We start from the raw sequence: 20,282 nt of genomic DNA on the forward strand, positions 1-20,282 counted from the left end.
CCTCGAATATCTCTGTTAATCGTGGTTTGTCACAAATAAAAATGTCGAACTAATTTCTTTATACAAGATTATTTCGGTAACGAGCTGCTATATGAATATGAGTTGTCAGTAAAGACACTAATGTTTTCGGTTGTCATGAATATGTTTCCCGCTTGACGAAGACATCTTTGTTGAAAGAATTTCATATTGTTTTATTCATGAAATAAAAGTCTGATGAAAAAAAATGGAGATTTAAGATGCAGTATAATTAGTGGTGAGGATGGAATGGGGGGGCGGCGTGGTATCCCTTGCACGGCATTGATCATGAGGCTCCTTATCTCTTTAATTCCAATCTCTTTCTCTTTATTCTTCTCTGTTTCTCCATGGAGGTCGGACCCCCCCCCCCCCGCTTCTTGGCGAAATGAGCGAAATATTTTTAGGGAACTCAACGTGGCATATGAGGCAACGTATAAAAGTGACGGGTTAGCGACCTCTTTAAAATGAAAAGAAGTGCGTTGTGATAGATTTTGACAAAAAAAATCAGACATTAAAGTAATACTCATCTTTCACCCTTTCCTCTTCTTTTCTTCACTTTCTTTTTTGCAGGAGGAGGGGGATTTCTTCTCACCCCATCTCTCTATTTCTAATTATCTTTCCTCCGTTCCCCTCCATCTCCAATGCAATCCCTCCCTTTTCTGTCTCGCCCTCATTCTGTCCGCCTCTCTCTCCCTCTTACCACGCCAATCTCCTCCACCCTCTCCTGTTCCTCATGCACCCCAACTCCATCTCTTCTCTTTCTTGACCCCAAGTATTTTTCTCCCTGACCCTTCTCTGTTTATCGCACAACCCTTCTCTACCCACATCTCTTCCTTCCCCCTGTTGCCCCCATTATCTTGTGTTCCTTCTCTCTCTCTGTCTCTCCCCCTTTCAAACCATCTCCTGTATCCCCTCCTCCCTCCGTGTCTTTTGGCCCACCTATACATACATCTCCCCCATGTATTCCAAGTTTACCCCCCCCCCATCTCTGATCTCTCTTTGTCCCCTCTCTGTTTCTTCAATAAAAATCACGTCTCACAGTAACCCCAGGAGCCTAGGAATGATTTTTTTTTAATAGAGGGAACTGGTTTTGAAAAAAAAAATGACAGGCAAAAAAGGTTTATACTCCAAACTGTACGTCATTTTTTGTAAAAAAAGAAAAGTTGACACGGAAAAAAGGGGATGGGTTGCTCCAATCTAAAAGATTTTGGTCAGGGACCATTCCAAAACTGGATTGAAAGTATCTTTAATTCTAAATCTTTTACAATGAAAACTTAAATTCTGGACTGGTCCCACATCGCAATCTATATCAATCAGAAGAATATAACTGCTACTTGGTCTACTAGCAGATTATCCAACACCATCATGGCCAACCCCATTTTGTCTACTCTGAATTTGGTCCAACTGGCCCATCATGGCTAAAACCACTCTTAACTTGGTCCAAATGCCATTTGGTCTACTACTCATACAGACTAACTGGCAAATTGTCTAATGCCCAGATGGTCTAACTTCCACTTCATCTACTTGCACTTATAGAATTTGTCAAATTAATAACTGGGTTCACAAACAGTGTTTGATTGAATGGGATTTTTTTACCCGATTGCTAAGAAAGCAGAAATGCTTGTAAGCAAGCAACCAGAGGACCGATGGCTTATGGTCCTCTCCAAAGGACCTGGTAATGAGGATAAGAGCCTTACCAAAGGGCACAGGCGCAACAAGTGGGAATCAAACCCGGGTCACCGGAATATGAATCCCCTGCTCCACCGACTGAGCAATCGCGCCTCCATAAACAGTGATCATATAGACTAAGTGATTCCAACCAAGTAGGTATTAATGAAGATGGGTATAGCCTACTAAACTGGAATTAGACAAAATGGTAAATGGGGTTTAATGCAATTAGACCAAATGGTTGGTAGACAAACTGGTTGTAGATGAGCTCTATCTCTAAGCTAAGAGCTAAGACTGGATCATAGGTGATTAGACCAGAGAGCAGACCAAAGTTAGTTTAGACCAATCACCCATTTATGGATATAGGCTTGTTTCAATTGTTTGTGGCAGTGGCACCAGGTCACAACACACTATGTAATTCTGATAAATTCCTGCATGAACAATGAATACAATTGTTTTAGATGATTTCTTTATTGCACCTTGCATAGTAAACAAACAAGACTGTGAAGAGGCAAAATATAATTAAAAGACTTCAGAATCTCATTCAAAACTGATGGATTCCGAATAAAAATATTAATTCTTTAAACAATATACATGAACTTCAAATGATTTAACATTTCGTAACATAGAATAATTATTTGAAGATTTTGGGGATTCACGCTTCAGACTTAGGACTTGCCAAAACACAATACAAAATGGTACTGTTGAAAAGTTGTGTACTGGAGCAAAAATTTCAGGGATCAATTTTTTTCCAAGCATGTGAAACAAATATACAAAGTATGGGATTCTTTAACAAATATTTATATTTGTCATAGATATGATGGGTTGTAGAGTCATAAGGTCTGATAATTAGGAAGATAGACAAAATCTACAATGGTCACAAATAAAAAAAAAAAATAATAATTTAGAAAATAAAACCCAAACAAGATTTTCAGCAATTAGGATCACATGAAATAAGGTGTACTGTTAGAGAGGAATTAAGAAAAAAGAGTGTGGGTTTTCATAATCGGATCATGATTAAAATTAAGCCAATCTTAATTTAAATTCAGTTAAATAGATAATGCATCACTGCAATGGGTGAGCTATGACAATGGGATGTGCTCTATCGCAAATAAATCAATTAGATTATGGGTGGAATATCAAGTGCATGTGCAGGACATTGGTACTTTATAAAAATACCTTTTACTCTGTTTTAAATCTTTGTGAAGCACTGCCCATATGAGTTTGGGATTTACTTTTTTAGCCAATATATCTCTAAACAGCTGAAAATTTCAAGGTTATCTGAAGGGGGGGGGGTGTTTAACAAAGATTTAAGTATGACTCAGTGTCATACTTAAGTGCCGAAGCCTGTATGATATGCAATGTGCAATCTTATTGATCAATACGCAGTAGCCAGCATCCTCTTGGCATGATCTGACCCATGCGGTCATGTCTTTTATAATGCACGCAACTAGGCATTTAAGTGCGACCCTTAGTCCTACTTCGATCTTTGTGAAACACCTCCCTGGTCACACAAACACCCCTACTGTACTTATTTGATGCTTGGCTTTCACTGGATTAGTAACCATGGAAACTTATAAACAACATATCACTTTCATTCATCAAGGAATTCAAGCTCTGAGACAGTAGGTAGATTCCATTATCCTTTCTCACTAGGACCCAGTTTCACAAAACTGGTAGTAATAACAACTGTAAAAACTACTGATACAGTGATCCGATTGGCTGATGCTAAAGTGGTCTTAGAAATTTCACATTCATCATTTGTAACAAGTTTCACAAAATCAAACTCTGGGGAGCCTTTCACAAAACAAATGGTCAATGATTTTCACTGACTATATATATTTTTGTTGCTTCGGAAATCCTTGCATCTGATTGGCTCAGAGTAAATTTTCCAATGACAATCACTGATGAGATGGTTCATGCAAAACTCCCGACGTCCCTCACGTAGCTGATGTCCCAAGTGCTTCTTCTAGTTTTGCAAAGTGATCATCAATCTCTTTGATTTCATTGGCATGTTGGATGTCTTCCCGATCTCTTTCCTTAGACAACTCCTCCAAGAAATAGGACCAATTATCTTCTCTCTTCTTACGTTGATCATCAAGTGTCTTGATCTGACAACAACAACAATAAAAACAATAATAATCATCATAATAACAATAATAATATTAACAATAATAACAATAATATTCCTGATAATATTCATAATGATAATAATAATAATTATAATAGTATGCAACGCTTAGAAACATCTGTATTGAGCGCTAAATAAATGTTGCATATTATCACAAAAATAATGATACTATTAATGGTAATAATCATAATGAAAATGATAACAATGATAACAATATTCATGATAGTAATATAAAAACAACAATAATAATGATAATAATAATAACAATAACATTGTTTAAAGGAAAATAAAAGCAATGCCAAGAGATGGTATTAGATAGCACCAATGATAGATTTGAATTCTAATGGCTTAAAAAGGCACAATGTCCACTACTCTACGTATAATTGGAGTGTTAGAAGTTACTTGAGTTATAATTAACATTATTGACCCTTTATAAAAGCTTTATTAGCTGGATTTTAATAAAATATGAAAATATGCACATCTAGCTAGGCTTATTCAGACCGAATTGTAGCATTGAGAAAGTTGTCTACACTCCTCTCTCTGTAGGCCTAGTTCATATGCAGTTCTCACATTCATTCCCCACCCCCCACCCATTCCTCTCTCTCTCTTTCATTCATTCGCTTTCTTTCTATATTTTCTCATTCCCGAGTTTTTGCGTAATTTTTGTATATTTTGGTTATTTGATATTTTCTTTTAATGATGTCTTCTGTTGGCTCTCATGGTTTCTGATTTGATTTGTATATATAAAATTTATTTCTCGTTTGTCATATTTTGAGGAGCCCACAATATACAAGCCTAGCTCTTTAGTGGGATCCTCCATTTTCACAAATTATAAATCACAATTTCTTTACACATGATTATTTTATATGTAACTGTTTTATAACATGTCTTTCTAAAGTTGATTTTATGACAATGATATATTTTTTATGATGTTGACTTGTTATGATTGTATTTATTTGATTTATAGTTTGTTGAAAATGAAATGAAAATGAAAACCCGCTGAAATCCAACAGGTAATTTTCTATCATCTCCTGTCAATTCTTTGCTTAGTCAGTGAGTTGTCATAATAGATAGGTTCATCTATACTCTTCCTGTGCATTACATGTAGAAACCCCCTCAGATTATTGAATGGCAAAATCTAAAATATGAGTAGTAATTAATTTCCATGAATCAGCTCACATTTAAATCAAATTGCTTAAATCTCTCTTTTATTTCTAGAGATTTTTTTTTTGAAAGTGTAGCATCAACTCACCTCCATATGTTTTTCCTCTTTGCTCTGCAGATTAGAACATATCTTGTTAGCTGCCTCCACTGCAAAATATATCATACAAACAATAAAAAGGGTTAATCTAGTTCTTTTTATTTGACCAATCTAAGCTCTTACAGGACAGGTCCATCCAAACAATGGTTAAAATTTCACTGAAATTGGATGTAAAATACAACATTTATGACATTCTCAAGTGTCTTAAAGTCTCCCTTTAAAAAGTTACACTATACAGTGCGTCCCAGAAAAAACGAAACCGAGATTTAGCGATCATTTATCATAACGTAACCATAAATAGAATAGACAAATGACCTACCAACTTAAAGCTTAGAATCTCTTCTTTCATATGATATTACTTAAGTTATTTCTCATTCACGCATGAGTGAGCAAAAACAATTTGAAGAAAGGATACCAAAAACTCATTTGGCGGGGGGTATCTGAGTTTCAAAAAGAAAACCACATTTTTGAAAAGTTCAATATCTGTTCTTAAATTTGATACCTCGATTACAGAAAATGGTAAAAAAATAAAAAGTTCTGGTCATTTGAAATAAGGCTTGTATTTCCATAATTTCATTAGATAAACGTGTTTTCACCAGATTCCCACAGAAGCTATCGCATGGTGAACAAAAGATTTAATGCATGGCTGATCGTCAACAAAACGGAGTGTCAAGTGAGTTTCAACGCTAGCCTGGAGAACCTCTTCATTTTATCAAATTATTGAAATTCAAGCCTTATTTCAAATGACCAGAACTTTGTTATTTCTTGACCATTTTCTGTAATTGAGGTATCAAATTAAAGAGCAGATATTGATCTTTTCAAAAATGTGGTTTTCTTTTTGAAACCTAGATACCCCCCGCCAAATGAGTTTTTGGTATCCTTTCTTCAAATTGTTTTTGCTCACTCATGCGTGAATGAGAAATAATCTAAGTAATATCAGATGAAAGAGGAGATTCTAAGCTTTAAATTGGTAGGTCATTTGTCTATTTTATATATGATTAAGTTATGATAAATGATCATTAAATCTCGGTTTCGTTTTTGTGGGATGCACTGTACAGTGATATGCCAATGAGAAAGTCAATGATCTCACTCACTATTTCTTTGGTATTATATGGATATAGAATGTTTTTGCAGATTTGACAATAAGAAAGGAAGCATCTCCGTGGACAACAATAGGATGCAAAAATACCAATCCCACATCCTAACAGAGGAATGACACATTGTTTTGCATTTTCATGAGGAAAAATAAGGTTTTTCATATTTTCCATTTGAAAATAATACATGATCAGTCCAGTTGGAATACTTACAAAACAACTGCACAATATTACTGAATAATAATATCTATAGATCCTATGCAGTGCACATATATGTTTTTACTTTGAAAATAGGTTGTCTGTAGGCCAATTTCATCAAAATATTACCAATAATTTTCATTCATGAGATTTAGAAGTTAAGGCCTTAGTTACAATATTTCTTACAAAATAAAAACAATATATTTCATCATTCATAACATACCCTAAGCATATTTTCTCAACTAAATGTACATGCAGCAAGTGTCAAACATACATACAAGGAATTTTACCGAGTAAATAAGTTTTAACTGATTTAAAAATCTTTGATTTGAATCAGAGGAACTTGTTTGACTTCATCTGAGAGGTAGAGAACATGTTTAATTCACAATCAACATAGGTGAGGTACAACACATGCTTTCCCTAATTCAATGAGGTAAAAAACACGTTTTGCACCATTCATCTTCATAAAAGAGACAAATGACAAGTTTTACAGCGAGTTAGAAGAATATATGTTTTGAATATTTTGGTCAGAGAAATTTGCTCTGACCTGGGAAATTACACTGTACACTGTATTCCAAAAGAGAAACACCAATTTATGGGGTTTTAACTAATAATAAGATACATTTTGTTTTGGTGACTTACATTGATCAAGCAAGTTTGGAATGTGTTCTTTCATGATACCTATGCAATCTGGAGCGACAGTTTCATCTACATCTTTCAATTTCTGAAGGGTGGCTTCGAGTCTCTTGCATTCCCGGTCATTTCGCTTTGTCTGCAAGAAGTAACATTCCATTTTTATTTCATTTATTTCCACTTCAAGATAAAGACATTTTATACATTCATATAAGTTTCCAAACAAGGTGATACAATTAATATTGCTGGAAGCTCATGAAAAGCACATAGATGGCTTGATGGAAATGATCCTCATGAACATACCTAAAACAAAGACTGAATTAAACTAAAGATGGATTGAAATAGAAGGGGGAAAGAATGGAAATTGCATCATAATGTACGAAATATACTAAAGGAGAGCAATAGAAAAGATAATTGCATTTGATAAAAAAATATTGCCTATATAGTATTCCTATTCTCATAAAATATTGTTTTTAAGTTACCATCAAAGTTATCATCAAAAGATGCTGACAGCTAATATTCGCTTGGTATTCAAGCAGTCTTATACCACAAGGGCTACATCCATTTGATTTCCTATCAGTTTAGTCTAATTGCTATTTGGTCTACATTACTCTTGGCCTAATACCCACTTAAACTAACTCTCATATAGTCTCCAATGCCTGGCAAATATATTTTCCACTTTGTTTTAAATAAAGGAAAATTTAATTCATCAGCAGTTAATCTGACTTTGAACCACAAGGTCCGTGGTTCAAATCCCACCACAGCACTCGTGTCCTTTAGCAAGGAGTTTATCTACAATTGCCACTCTTCACCCAGATAAAGTAAATGGGTACCCGGTGGCCGGAATTCCTTGAATGCTTGAGCGCCCGATCAGAGTAGCTGTGCTAAAACCGGGTAATAGTATGCAGCGCTTAGAAATTTGTATTGAGCGCTATATAAATGTTTCTTATTCATATTGTGTAGTAGACCAAGTGGACATTAGACAAATTGGGTATAACATTTTGAAATTAGTCAAAATTGTGATGGCTAAATGACATTACTGGTATTCTGATTGCTTAGTAGATAGACTGGTGGTGACACGACTTCTGCTTCTCCAACAACTGCTCTTTGATTTATTTCATCCAAGATATAGGGTCAGAGTTTGGGTAGCAATGGAGTTTAAGTTTGGTTTATGCTTGGGTTTAAGATAGGATAGTGTTATAATCCAGGGTTAAAGTTGGCCATTCCTTTAGTGTATGGAATTAACAGGAGAGCTATTGTCGGCAGAGCAAATGTCATGGAACTAAACCAAACTTGTAGACAGACTAAGATTAGACCATGTGGGACAGGGGCGGATACAGAATTTTCCCAAAGGGGGGGGCACATTTTTCTGAGGAAGAAAAAAGAAAGTTTTTAACAAAAAAATCAGGATATTTTGTCTCCGAAAAAAAATTGACAAGCAAAAAAAAAAAAATAAAGGTTTTCATCTTCAAAGGGGGGGGGTCACATTCCTGTTTTAATGGCATTTTTCCTTCTCAAAGGTAATGTGAGATGAGACTAAAAACAGAAAATAACCAAACTGGGTTTTGGCTGTTGACCAATTCGAAATTTACCAATATGGCGCACAAGACAGGTTAAGCACAAGAAATGTGTTAAAGTTTAAGATTCCTTGCCAAGTTAGATCATCAAGTTGCCCTTGATAGGATTTTTATACCTCGGTCACATTTGCTCTGCAGCGGCCATACAGCAATTCCAAAACAGCCGTTTTAACATTTTCTGTACCAGCAACATATAGGTGGTTTGAATAAAAATGAACAAAAAGGCTTTTTCCACTCACAGTACGGCCGCCGTAGAACAAATGTGACCAAGATATTACACAGGGAAATAGACCATCCGACAAGATAGCCTTTGAGAAAACTGATGCCTTAGGCCCTACCCCTCCCTCAGTTGAAGTGTTGCAATATACCAAGTTGACAGTCAAGCTGCTCAAACCTTTAAGACTCCTCATCTCATCTATACTCATGGATGTAGAAACTCCTCAACTCATCTACTCTCTGTCCAAGTCATCACATCTTGTCTGGTTTACAGTCATGTTAAGGAGTTCACCTTACCTAAAGAATGACTCCTCTCCTCTCTCATCTATATCTTGTAAATTTCTTTTCAATCTCTCTAAATGTAATATATAGTTCCTCTTTCATTTCACCATCACAATAATCCTTTTCAGGACTAATCACATGGTGCATTAAAGCCTATCTGAACCACCATGCAAACCTTCAATGACAGCTGTCATCATATACTTCAATTAAGTCAAAGACTATTACTACGAAATAAGAGTTCCTATTGGTGATCCCTGCTATCCTCACCCCTATAAATGTAGGAGATATTAAGCAAGGAGATAAATTAATGAATAAAATGGTGAGTCCTGTACATGTAAACACAGCTTACCTCAAATTCTTTGATGAAATATTTTATTTCTCCTTGCAAAATGGCTCTGTGGTCAAACAGTCTTGCAGAAATTTCCCCAATATCTAAAATATCAGGGAGTAAGAAATAGGAGATAAAGCAAGATAGAGAATGATCCTCATAAGTTATAAACAGAATTAGACAATGGAAGACCAAATAACTTTCATTAGCTACATGCAAAATGAAGAAGAAATCATAAAACATTCTTCATGATGAATTTTGTATTTTGTTATATGTTCAAAATCTTTTTACAATTTTGTCTCGCTCGTTATATTGGTTTCCTCTGAAATAAAAATGAGCTGTCTTCTTGTGTCAACAATTCTTTTGACATGCATGATCATGATCTGTACAAGAGCACTGCCTGCGAGTCCATTGTGTCCATTGTGTAAATGTGGCAAAGCTTAAATGCCGGAAGATCATGCTTATTTATCTGGGTCAGCAAAGAAACTACCGGATGATCGGATCAGTGATTTCTTCAAGTATGTCACCTTTAAGAAATCTGAGTTTATCATTATTTTTGGCAAGTTGTTCCTGTCATTTTTTATCTTGTATTTTGAAATGTTGAAAAGTAGACTACGATTTGTTGTTACATTTGAACATTGTTTGGAAGTGTAGGGAATTCACATTTGCATCAAAATTTGACTAGTTTAAAACCATGCATGGATTCACCATGGAAACAAGGGGCTAAATTTTTAAATGTGCTCAGCCACTGTTAAATCTGCAAGCCCAAGTTAATCCTTGTATTTATTGTCAACATTCACTATTGTCTAGTCTAATTTGAATTTTTAAAAAATTATCGTCATCAATTAAGAACTGAAAAAAAAAATATTAATGCAAGCCATCAAGATTGAGGATCGTAACTGTGCTATTTACATAGCAATGTAGCATAGATTTTTTTATTTTATACATTAAACCACTAAACCACAAGCGACTGACTGCACCATATTCAAGGCATAAGCAATTAAAAGCAGAACTAAATCAAGTGGTTTAAACTTTAATATTTAGTTTAAGGGGAAGTTCACCCTGAAGACAACTTTGTTGTAAAAATAGCGGAAAAAATATTAAAAAATATTGGTGAAGGTTTGAGGAAAATCTGTTAAAGAGTAAGAAAGTTATTAGAGTTCAAAGTTTTGGATTTGTGACATCATAAATGAGCAGCTGCCCCATGTGTTATGTAATATAAAATGCATGAATTTCAAATTTTGTATGGTTACTGATGACTTAATTTTGTTTTCTATTCATGATCGGGTGCGAAATGATTTGTCTATTGATATACAAAAGGTACAGTGAAAACCATTTTCAATTTTCTGAGAAAATGACATCTCATTGATTCTTTACCATTCGCTATGTAGGAATGCTCCTCGCATATGACGTCACAGATTAAATAATTGAAATTCTTCATGAATTTTTCTCAAACCTTTTGCGATATTTTTTATTATTTTTCTGCTATTTTTACAATAAACTTTTTGTCAGGGTGAACTTCCCCTTTAATAGACAGAAAAATACCAGTCTAGAATCTCAGCATTGTAAAATTTAAATGCCAATAAATCAATTTCTTTATAAAGAGCTTAAATCATAATAATCAAAGCATAGCCTACTAAACTCGTAATACTACTAATACGAGTGGGTAAAAATATTTTCACAATGAAAGAATATCTACAGACTCAGTCAGCAATCTCTGAGTTAGACAAGAGATCTCATTTGACTTTCACACTAAATCACACTCGGAGACAAACCCAAGCTGGGAACCCAAGCAAGCCCAGGAAATATTGAAATGACAAGGCCATGGGCAAGGCAATGGTCCAGTGGTGTGAATCCCTGACATCACTATCACAAGTGAGATGTGGTTTGTGCTAGTCTTGAGGACTCCATGATGATGTTTTCTTAATATTTTGTCAAAATATATTAATATTTTGTCAAAATATTTATATTTTAATATTTTTTTCTCAAAATATTAAACAAACATCATCATGGAGTCCTCAAGACTAGGTCTTTGCCACTCATCCTACAAACTAGACCCAAAGCTTCTGTCTCTGTTATGTTGGTTGTTCTGCTGAACTCCGTTTGCTCCACTCACCAAATAGAAAAACAGAGACCGAAGTTCTACTTCTAGTGCGATCTGTACAGGGGACCCAATGGCCATATGTTCATGCGTTAAGTTCGGATAAAACAAGGAAGTGTAGTTGCGCGACAGCCAAAGAAGTCTCGTTTTTTCCCCCTTTTAAGTTTATTTTTCCACTGTTTGGTACATTTCAGGCCAAAACGAAATAGTATCTGGTACAGTTCTTTTTACATATTTTTATTTTATGAAATAAAGACAAAAATCGACGAGCCCCGTCAGGGGGATTTTGCATTGTTAATCTCCTAACGGCGACTGCATGATAGCAAGCCATCTGTGTACGAGGAGATATTAAAAAAAAACATAAATGTTTAAAAACTCCTCGAAACAGATGGCTTCCAGTTGTCTATCTACGAACAGGCTGTGTGGGCCTGTGGCAGTATCTGTGCCCCAATTTCCCAAAGACAAAGTTAAAGGGGAAGTTCACCCTGAAGAAAACTTTCTTGCAAAATAGCAGAAAAAATAATAAAAAATATTGGTGAAGGTTTGAGGAAAATCCGTTAGAGTAAGAAAGTTATTAGAGTTAAAAGTTTTGGATTTGTGACGTCATAAACGAGCAGCTGTCCCATGTGTTATGTAATATAAAATGCATAAATTTCAAATTTTGTATGGTTCCTGATGACTTAATTTTGTTTTCTTTTCATGATCTGGTGTGAAACGATTAGTCTATTGATATACAAAAGTTACAGTGAAAACCGTTTTCAATTTTCTGAGAAAATGACATTTAATGTAGGTATGTTGCAAAAGCGCCCTCTAGGTGCATTCTGAATGAGGCATTGAGTGTGCTGGCTAGAATTGCAGGGCGACTGTGGAGGCATTGCTTTGTATTGTTTTTGTATGTCCAAGGAAAAGTTATTCCCCATTGCATCATTGTTTTTACGTAGTTGAATGTTTATGGCAGCTATATAGACTTGAAAAAAATTCTCACTTGCTAATCTTGCGACTCTGTGTGCTACTGGAACTTTGGCCTTGCTTTCAACCTCTTGCTATTCACATTTACAGGTATCATACCACAAAATGTATTCATTCCGATAGAGCAACATTTAAACTATATTGTGGTGAAATTTGAATGAAATCTACTGACGCTTAAGATGTTTTTTATGTCCCTGTTTCGGCGGCGTCTGTTATTTTGGGGAGTGTTTTGGGGCACTTCCATGTGCAAATGCATGCGCATTTCTGTTTTCTATTAGTGCACCTTGGTCCCAGTTAAGATCACAACTTTTGGCTTAAAAAACAAAGAAATACATAAGAATTGAATAGGCGATTTATATGACCTTAAAACTGCAATAACTTTATTTCTGGAGCTATTGAGATAAATGAGGTGTTAAATTAAAGGTTCTTGATGAGCTCTAAATGATGCCATGAAGAAAACACCTTATTTCTGAGATTTTTTTGCAACATACCTCAGTAGAGGCGCACGGCCAATGTGGGAGACTCTCTCCAATAGGGGAGACAATCTCCCACATTGGAGACTTGCTTTGCAGAAGGACAAAAGAAACAACACCAACAAAAGCATGATTTTTTCCACCCAAAATTTTGTCTCACTGAGGTCACTCATTCAATGAACAAGGTTATAATATAACCTTGTTCTCAGTTATATCTCCATGTGTGACAAAATAAAGGTGGCAATGTTTGGCTTATTTTCTCTTTTTCTTTGGGGAAAATGCTTGATTTTTTTACACTGACAGTTTCCATTAGACCTGTTAATTCATACTGCTTGGCTCTTATTTAAATTTGATTCTTTATATCATTTTTTCTTAATTAAAAATAGAGATCAAAAAATGAAAATTTTCTTGCCATATTACTTTCCACCAATAGAGGGCGTACACAAAAATATGCCCAAAATTCAAGTTTCTGAGCGCTCTGGTGAATACAAAAATTATTCCCACATTACTAATGATAAATAAATTAAAACTATATGGAAATTAGTAATTTTGGTCACAAAAGTGATATTTTAATGATTTTTTAAAGTGTGTGCTCTATACAGCATTGGCATACCATAGTCCTACCTGTAGATTCTCCACAGGCTAGATGGTAGCAGTGAACAAGTGGTTGAGGTCAGAAGCCCATTTGTTTTGTGTGTGATTGACAACAAAAATCCTTATCAAAACAAAAGTAGACGGTGAATTTTTAAAGTAGACGGTGAAAAGGGTTAATTTTTCACGAGGAATCTGCTTATCACATTTTTATTTGCCGCCAAGGTAATCCTTTTGCCGCAAATGTAAACAAAGGAAATTGGTCTCCAAAACTGGAGACTGTCTCTGAAATTGGATACCCAAATTCTTCACAAAAGTCTCTGATATTGGAGATAATCTCCCACATTGGAGACAGTCTCCAATATTGGCCGTGCGCCTCTACTGTACCTAGTCACATTTCATTAATTTTTTACCATTCGCTACGTAGGAATGCTGCTTGCATATGACGTAACAAATCAAATAATTGAAATTCTAATAACTTTTTAATTATTTGATGAATTTTTCTCAAACCTTTGGCAATATTTTGCATTAATTTTTCTATTTTTACGATGAACTTCCTCTTTAACCACTCACACATTGTACGAGGTTAGTATGTACTAACCTCGTACAATAGACCGTGTTTGACCCTGGATTTCGAAGTAGTCGGCAAACATCGCTTCATTGCTGAAGTAATATTTGCCGAAGCTCCTTCTCGCTACGCACCGGGGCTCTTGCCGGTAAGTAGCAAGAGTTTGTTGAATATAAAAATAATAATCCGATAAAAAAAGCACATTTTGCTTACCTCGGCCTCGAAAGTGACTTCGCTTGTCTCTTCCACGGAAATACAAGGAAGCCCGTTGGTGGCGCTAATAATTTCACAACCTTGATTCAGCTCCTCGGTAATTTTATAACTGTATCTAAATTCTTTGAATGCGCAATCCTCATGATTAATTTACTAATTATGGGCACCAATTCATGAAATGCCTTCAAAAAACATAATTAATGATTATTATTGGTGATGATAACACTCATTTGCATTAATTTAAAAAGATGACTGATAAAAAAAAATGAAAATAATATACGTGCCTGGAAAGAAACCAGCAGTACAAGCTTTGACGAACGTCAATAATACGTATACGGTATACCAAAGTCTATACAATGAAAAGATTGGACACTTCACGGACTTTGCGTAATGCCTTGCGTCGATATGCGTGTAAAATAGTGTAGGTGCCTATTCTTTCCCTTGTCGTGTCTTTGATATGAATATAAATCGCGCGCCCTCTTCAGGAGAAAATTGATATCAACGCTGACTGATTTCTATCTCCGTAAAATCTTCACTAAAGATCAAGAAAATATACATATTTTTAGAAAGAAACTTCAAGAAGTCACGGAAGGATCTAAATGATTCGGTAAGTGTCATAGCAGGATGTGGAATATTTATTTATACATAATATTTTATGTGGGCAAAAGCCCACTGTATTTTCGAAGTGTAGTGGTGTGTCGCGTGCGTATGACTGATAATCCTTCACTCGCGAGACGATATGAACCCTTGGGCACTCTAGGCGACACCGCAATACTTACCCGTGTTAAGAAACTGGGACTCCACTCACGCGCATTTGGGCCGCCCTAGCTTAGAACTAAGCTTTCTTTCCGTAAAAAAAAATTATTCTTATGATTAAATAAATATTAATTAATACATGAATACTGTTAAATCGGTACTCACCGGTTCTCTTCTTGAATTTTCTGCCAATTTCCCACGCTGCTGGCTGCAATTCCGCGGTAAATTTCGTCGCCATAGAGAGCTGTTCATGCAACGTTATTTATAAATGGAGCGCCCTTTACGAGAGTTGTTAATGCCGCGGAGAAATCGTTAGGCATTTTGGCCTGTGTTCAAGGCGTAGCTGTTCTATTTTTTTTATAAAATTATGTGTGAGATCGAAATCTCAGCGAGTAAACACTCTTCCAATATGGAAGAGTGTATACTCGCTGTGATATGATCCCGATAGGGAGGCGCAACACCCCCACCCACATGGGCGCAAACCCCAGGGCCGGGGGACATGTCCCCTCACCCAAAATAGTAGGGGGCACATTATGAAATGTCCCCCTACTATTTTTGGTCATGTCGTTCAAATTCGAAATGTATTTTGGAAGAGACGATCTTACTTTTGGCATGCCCCCTTTTTTTTGCTTGTTTGCTTGTCAAATTTCTTTTGGTCAAGATGACCTTCTTTAGAGGGTGATAAACCTTCTTTTTTTGTTTGTTTTTTGCTTGTCAAATTTTCCAGCCCCTGGTCCCCCTACCTTTGGGGAGAGATTTCCGCCCTTGCAAGTAGACATATACTCTTGATATTGTTTGCGAATCTGCACGGGCGTCGATCGAGGGCTGGGGATGAGGAAAAGCGGTGAGACGAGAAAAAAAAATAGAACTTAGAAGGGAAAAGGCGACAGAAAAAAAGTGAACGAAAGAAAAATTAATGGAAAATAAAAGGGAAGAGTAAATAGGGAGAAATGTGATGGGTAAAATAAATTATGGGAAAAGAGGACAGAAAAAAAGTGAACGAAAGAAAAATTAATGGAAAATAAAAGGGAGGAGAAAATAGGAGAAATGTGATGGGTAAACAAAATTATGGGGAAAGATTCTGGACGCACTATTCATGTTTTATCATGAAAAGGATAAGTTATTTATCCGCGAGCAGACACTTTTTGATATTGTGATCTGAAACTGGATAATGATTTAAATAGAGAACAATCTGCGTATCTGAATTAACGTGTGTTTTAGATTTCGACCTAGAATTTGGGTATTCTAAGTAACTTTCTTATCATGAAAATCAATAAAGAGAGCGCAAAGCGCGAGCTAAAAATATATGATATAACAAAGGGTGAATTTAAGCTCTGTAATGCAAACACTTTGTGGGAAAATTGTGAATTGTGATGGATCACAGTTAAAAAAGAGCTGATGTATTTTATTTTTATTACTTTGAGTTTTTACATAGGACCGGAACATGCTATGAGGGCATTATGTCATCATATGAAATTGATGACCATCTTCCTATTTCTCTCGCATGGGAGCGCGAAATGTGTTAATTTTATGGCCTGAAAACTGGACATTTAAAGCACTTTGTAATTATGCATAAGAGGCATTATATATCTATCAATGCGAGCAGAAATCGCGAGTCGAAGTTTTTGATAAACTGTCATCAAATTAGTTTGATTTAGAATTAATATTGGGATATACATAACCGACTAATCCAAATGCTATAGCGTGCGGCGCTAGCTGATACGTTTTAACAATCTGACCTGAATAGGGAACTTTTTGAGAACTTTATGGAATACAGGAAAATAATACGTACCTGAAAATTCAAATTTTGCGAGCGCGCAGCGCAAGCAGAAAATGATAATGTTCAGATGATATCACAGACATTTTTACAGAGCACTTTTTAAAAATCAATTTGTAAATGAAACAAAATAATGAAAGTTCAATTTCCCAGCTGAAATATGTTTTGTATAATGACTTCAAAGTTTGATTTTTCAAGCTCCATATTGAGCAAGATATGCAAATACCCTAAAAGACAATAAGGCGCGAAGCGCGAGCGAAAATTTTTTATCCTAACAAATAGATTTTAAAAAAATTATTTTCAGAGTCTTCCCCTAATGTTATTTCATTTAATCATGTTCCTCCTCTTATGTTTGCCTTTCTTCTTTTTTCCTCTCTTTTCCCTTCCTTTTCTTTTTTCCTTTCTTTTTTTTTTCTTTTTTTGCTCCGCCAATAGGGGGGCCCGGGCCCCTCGGCCCCCCTGGATCCGCCTATGTTAGCGGTTGTAGGTATAAATCGCGCTCTAACGCTCTAAAACTGTGTTCTTTATCAAAAAGCTGTCTTTCATATTCATTTTGTTCGCAAAAGAATATAAAGTTAATTTCAATCATTGTATATAGTTATCCTGTTTATGATAAAAATACTTAGAAATTGGGTTAGGTTAGGGTTATCAAATTATCAGGGCAGAAAATATATATTTTTTCTCATTTTGCGCGTCGAGCTGGCACTATTTGATCTGTGTTATTATGTTTTTGATGACATTCATTGTATTCACAACAATAATTATTAAACATTGCGCACGCGCCGTGCGCCGCATGAATTATGTAGATCAGGTGAATAACTTACCGCTACACACGAGCAGTTGCTCTATATATTCTATGTAATATAATATATAGAGCAACTGCCCATTTTTAATGGTCCATAATATACCCACTTTCTTCTTTTTTTGGAACGAGTATGAATTTATCTACTGATATACTGAATGTACAATAAAAGTCATTATCATGTATTTCTTGGCATTTCATTTACTTTTTTTACCATAATTATATCACACAGCTGTTCGCATAGGCCTACGCCGTCACAAATAACAAAACAAAATCTCACTTTTTTTCTTTTTTGGTGGGGGATAGATTTTCCATACGCATACGTACAATTTTTCAAATTATTTTTTTCTGCTATTTTCATAATAAACTTTAAATGATTTCGCCTTTGCACTATTATTTTTTTAAAGACAAAATTACATCATCATCATATCATCGTCACCAACTTCATTCTCATCTTTATCACCACTACCACCATCATTATTATCATCATCATCATCATCATCACCGCCACCATCACCACCACTATCATCTTCACCAAGATAAATCCTGCTTTTTTTCCTTCCTATTTTCCTCTTTTTAGAGGGCACACCACCACGCCCCCTTACTGGATATCCGCCTCTAACGTTTGTTGTTGTATATAAGATATAAGTTGGCGGATGCCTCATGAAATGAAATAATATAAAATAAGGAAAGGGAAACTAATTAGAAAAAGGACTGAGGAGAAGAAAAAAGAAAGCCAAACAAACAAGAAAAAACAATATCAAAATTTTGTTGTAAAGTCTTCTACGTCAGTTTAATAATTATGTTTTCAATGAAATGAGAACATAAAAAAATGAAACAAGTAAGATGGGCTATACATCGTAGCAAAGAAATAGAGGGAAGCTCCGAGACAATAAAAAGGGTGAGAAAAAGAAAAGACTTTGAAATACTCACAACACGAGCATAATAAAAAAAATTGGAATAAGCAAGGACAAGTAGCTGAGGGACACCCCCCCCCCCTCTCTCTCTAGTTATTTATGTATCAAACTCGCATACACAAGAATTTCTTACTAATCAAAATATTGCGAGCAAAAAGCACGAGCTGACATTTTTTTAAATATTCAAAACTGATAGAGAGACACATTTTAAACAATTCATGAATCATAATAATTATACAACTAGCTTACCAATCGAATCATTCGATTGCGACAAATGATCTGAGAATTAATGCTTTTAGGAATTCATTAAATTAAAGCAAAGTATCTCAACATTAAAATAATTAAGGCGGGCGCAAGGTATCAGCTACTACACCGATAATTTTTTTTTTGACATTTGAAGTATTTTCGGTAATCATGAAAAAGATCGGATATTTCATGAAAGCTCAAATCCCGAAGAGCGGAATATTTTTATTAATTGACTTTTTAAAAAAATGTTCTAAGCCCCATTTAATATTTGATTATAAGTCGATGCATTAAAAGCTGAAAAAATAAAGTATTTTGTGTTCCTCTATCATAATTGTCTTTCTCTTTAACCCTGGTTCTTTTTTTCTGGGGGGAAGCATTTTGGTTAAAAAAAGAGAGAAAAAAGATAATTGCTGGCTTGTGGACGCCCGGTGTGGACGGTGGTAGGGACACCCCCCCCCCCCCGTAGTTACGCCAATATGGGACCAAATGATCCTAAATGTCCGAGGCGAAACTTGTGCAGTCAAACGTTATTTCTGAATAAATTAAAGCTTGCGCTGTTCAACTTCAATCTCTTTCAGCTAAATTTGCGATGAACGCTGCGTTATGAAATATATAATTATCAACATCTGGCGAAAAGAATAACCGACCGATCACCTGACGAGAACGCGTATACGTGATCTGCATATCAGGTCCGATCGAGAGTCAGAAGTGAAGGACAACTGCCAAGAAAATCAGGAAAAAGTCGTCAAAATGTAAGTTCCCCTTCATTTCTTTCAATTTTTTGTTACTTATTGAAGCATTAATGTATCATTAAAGCAAAATTTCAACAAAAGCCTCAAATTTAGCTAGTACTTTTGTTGAAATTACAATAAATTTAGATCCACATAAATCTCTAACCCAATTTTAGCACTGATGTCGCCTATGAGGTCCATACATGTAATGTTTGGACCTCATTGGTACTAGGAGTGCCTAATATGAACCCATGGCCATGGGTGCCCTTTAACTAGCATTTATCATCACACTACTAAAGCAAGAAAAAAAACAATCAAAATATTCCTCACGAAACTTGAACAGGGATTACTTATCGAGGACTAGTTCGATTATTGGATGAGGAAGTACAATTTTCATTAGTTTAAACTTTATTTTATTTTTAGCTATGGCCCTATGCCAACGTGTTCGGGCTGCAGCAGTAATGCCAACACCAAACGAAGTATCTGGGACTGGTCTGGGGTAATGCTTTGAAGAAAACTAGATCTACCAAATTTTAACTCACCTTTCGTTACATTTTCCAAAGCGGAGTCTTTTAAAATATTCATTGTGACAATCTTCACAGTGTCAGTCGTTCGTCACACTATCGAAGCAGCCAATATAAAAGTTAAAGCTGAGCTTTAAGGCGAACAGAAATAGAAAGAAGAATGGAAATGGGCGTTGTCTTGTCTTGTTGATGTTTACGATTTGACGAAGAG

General features: G+C 35.5%; 1 protein-coding gene across 1 annotated transcript; it reads right to left on the bottom strand.

Annotated features, from left to right (window-relative positions):
- Window positions 1-1,469: 1,469 nt before the first annotated feature.
- Window positions 1,470-20,266, bottom strand: LOC121418509 (biogenesis of lysosome-related organelles complex 1 subunit 5-like). Its single transcript, XM_041612426.1, has 5 exons — window positions 20,090-20,266; window positions 9,425-9,507; window positions 7,010-7,139; window positions 5,067-5,125; window positions 1,470-3,794 (listed from the first exon to the last, which is right to left on the bottom strand). The coding sequence occupies exons 1-5, from the start codon at window positions 20,130-20,132 to the stop codon at window positions 3,624-3,626; spliced, it is 486 nt and encodes a 161-aa protein (XP_041468360.1). The 5' UTR covers window positions 20,133-20,266; the 3' UTR covers window positions 1,470-3,623.
- Between the last annotated feature and the right edge of the window lie 16 nt (window positions 20,267-20,282).

Source organism: Lytechinus variegatus, chromosome 1, assembly GCF_018143015.1.
Source record: "Lytechinus variegatus isolate NC3 chromosome 1, Lvar_3.0, whole genome shotgun sequence".
NCBI classification, from domain to species: Eukaryota; Metazoa; Echinodermata; class Echinoidea; order Temnopleuroida; family Toxopneustidae; genus Lytechinus; species Lytechinus variegatus.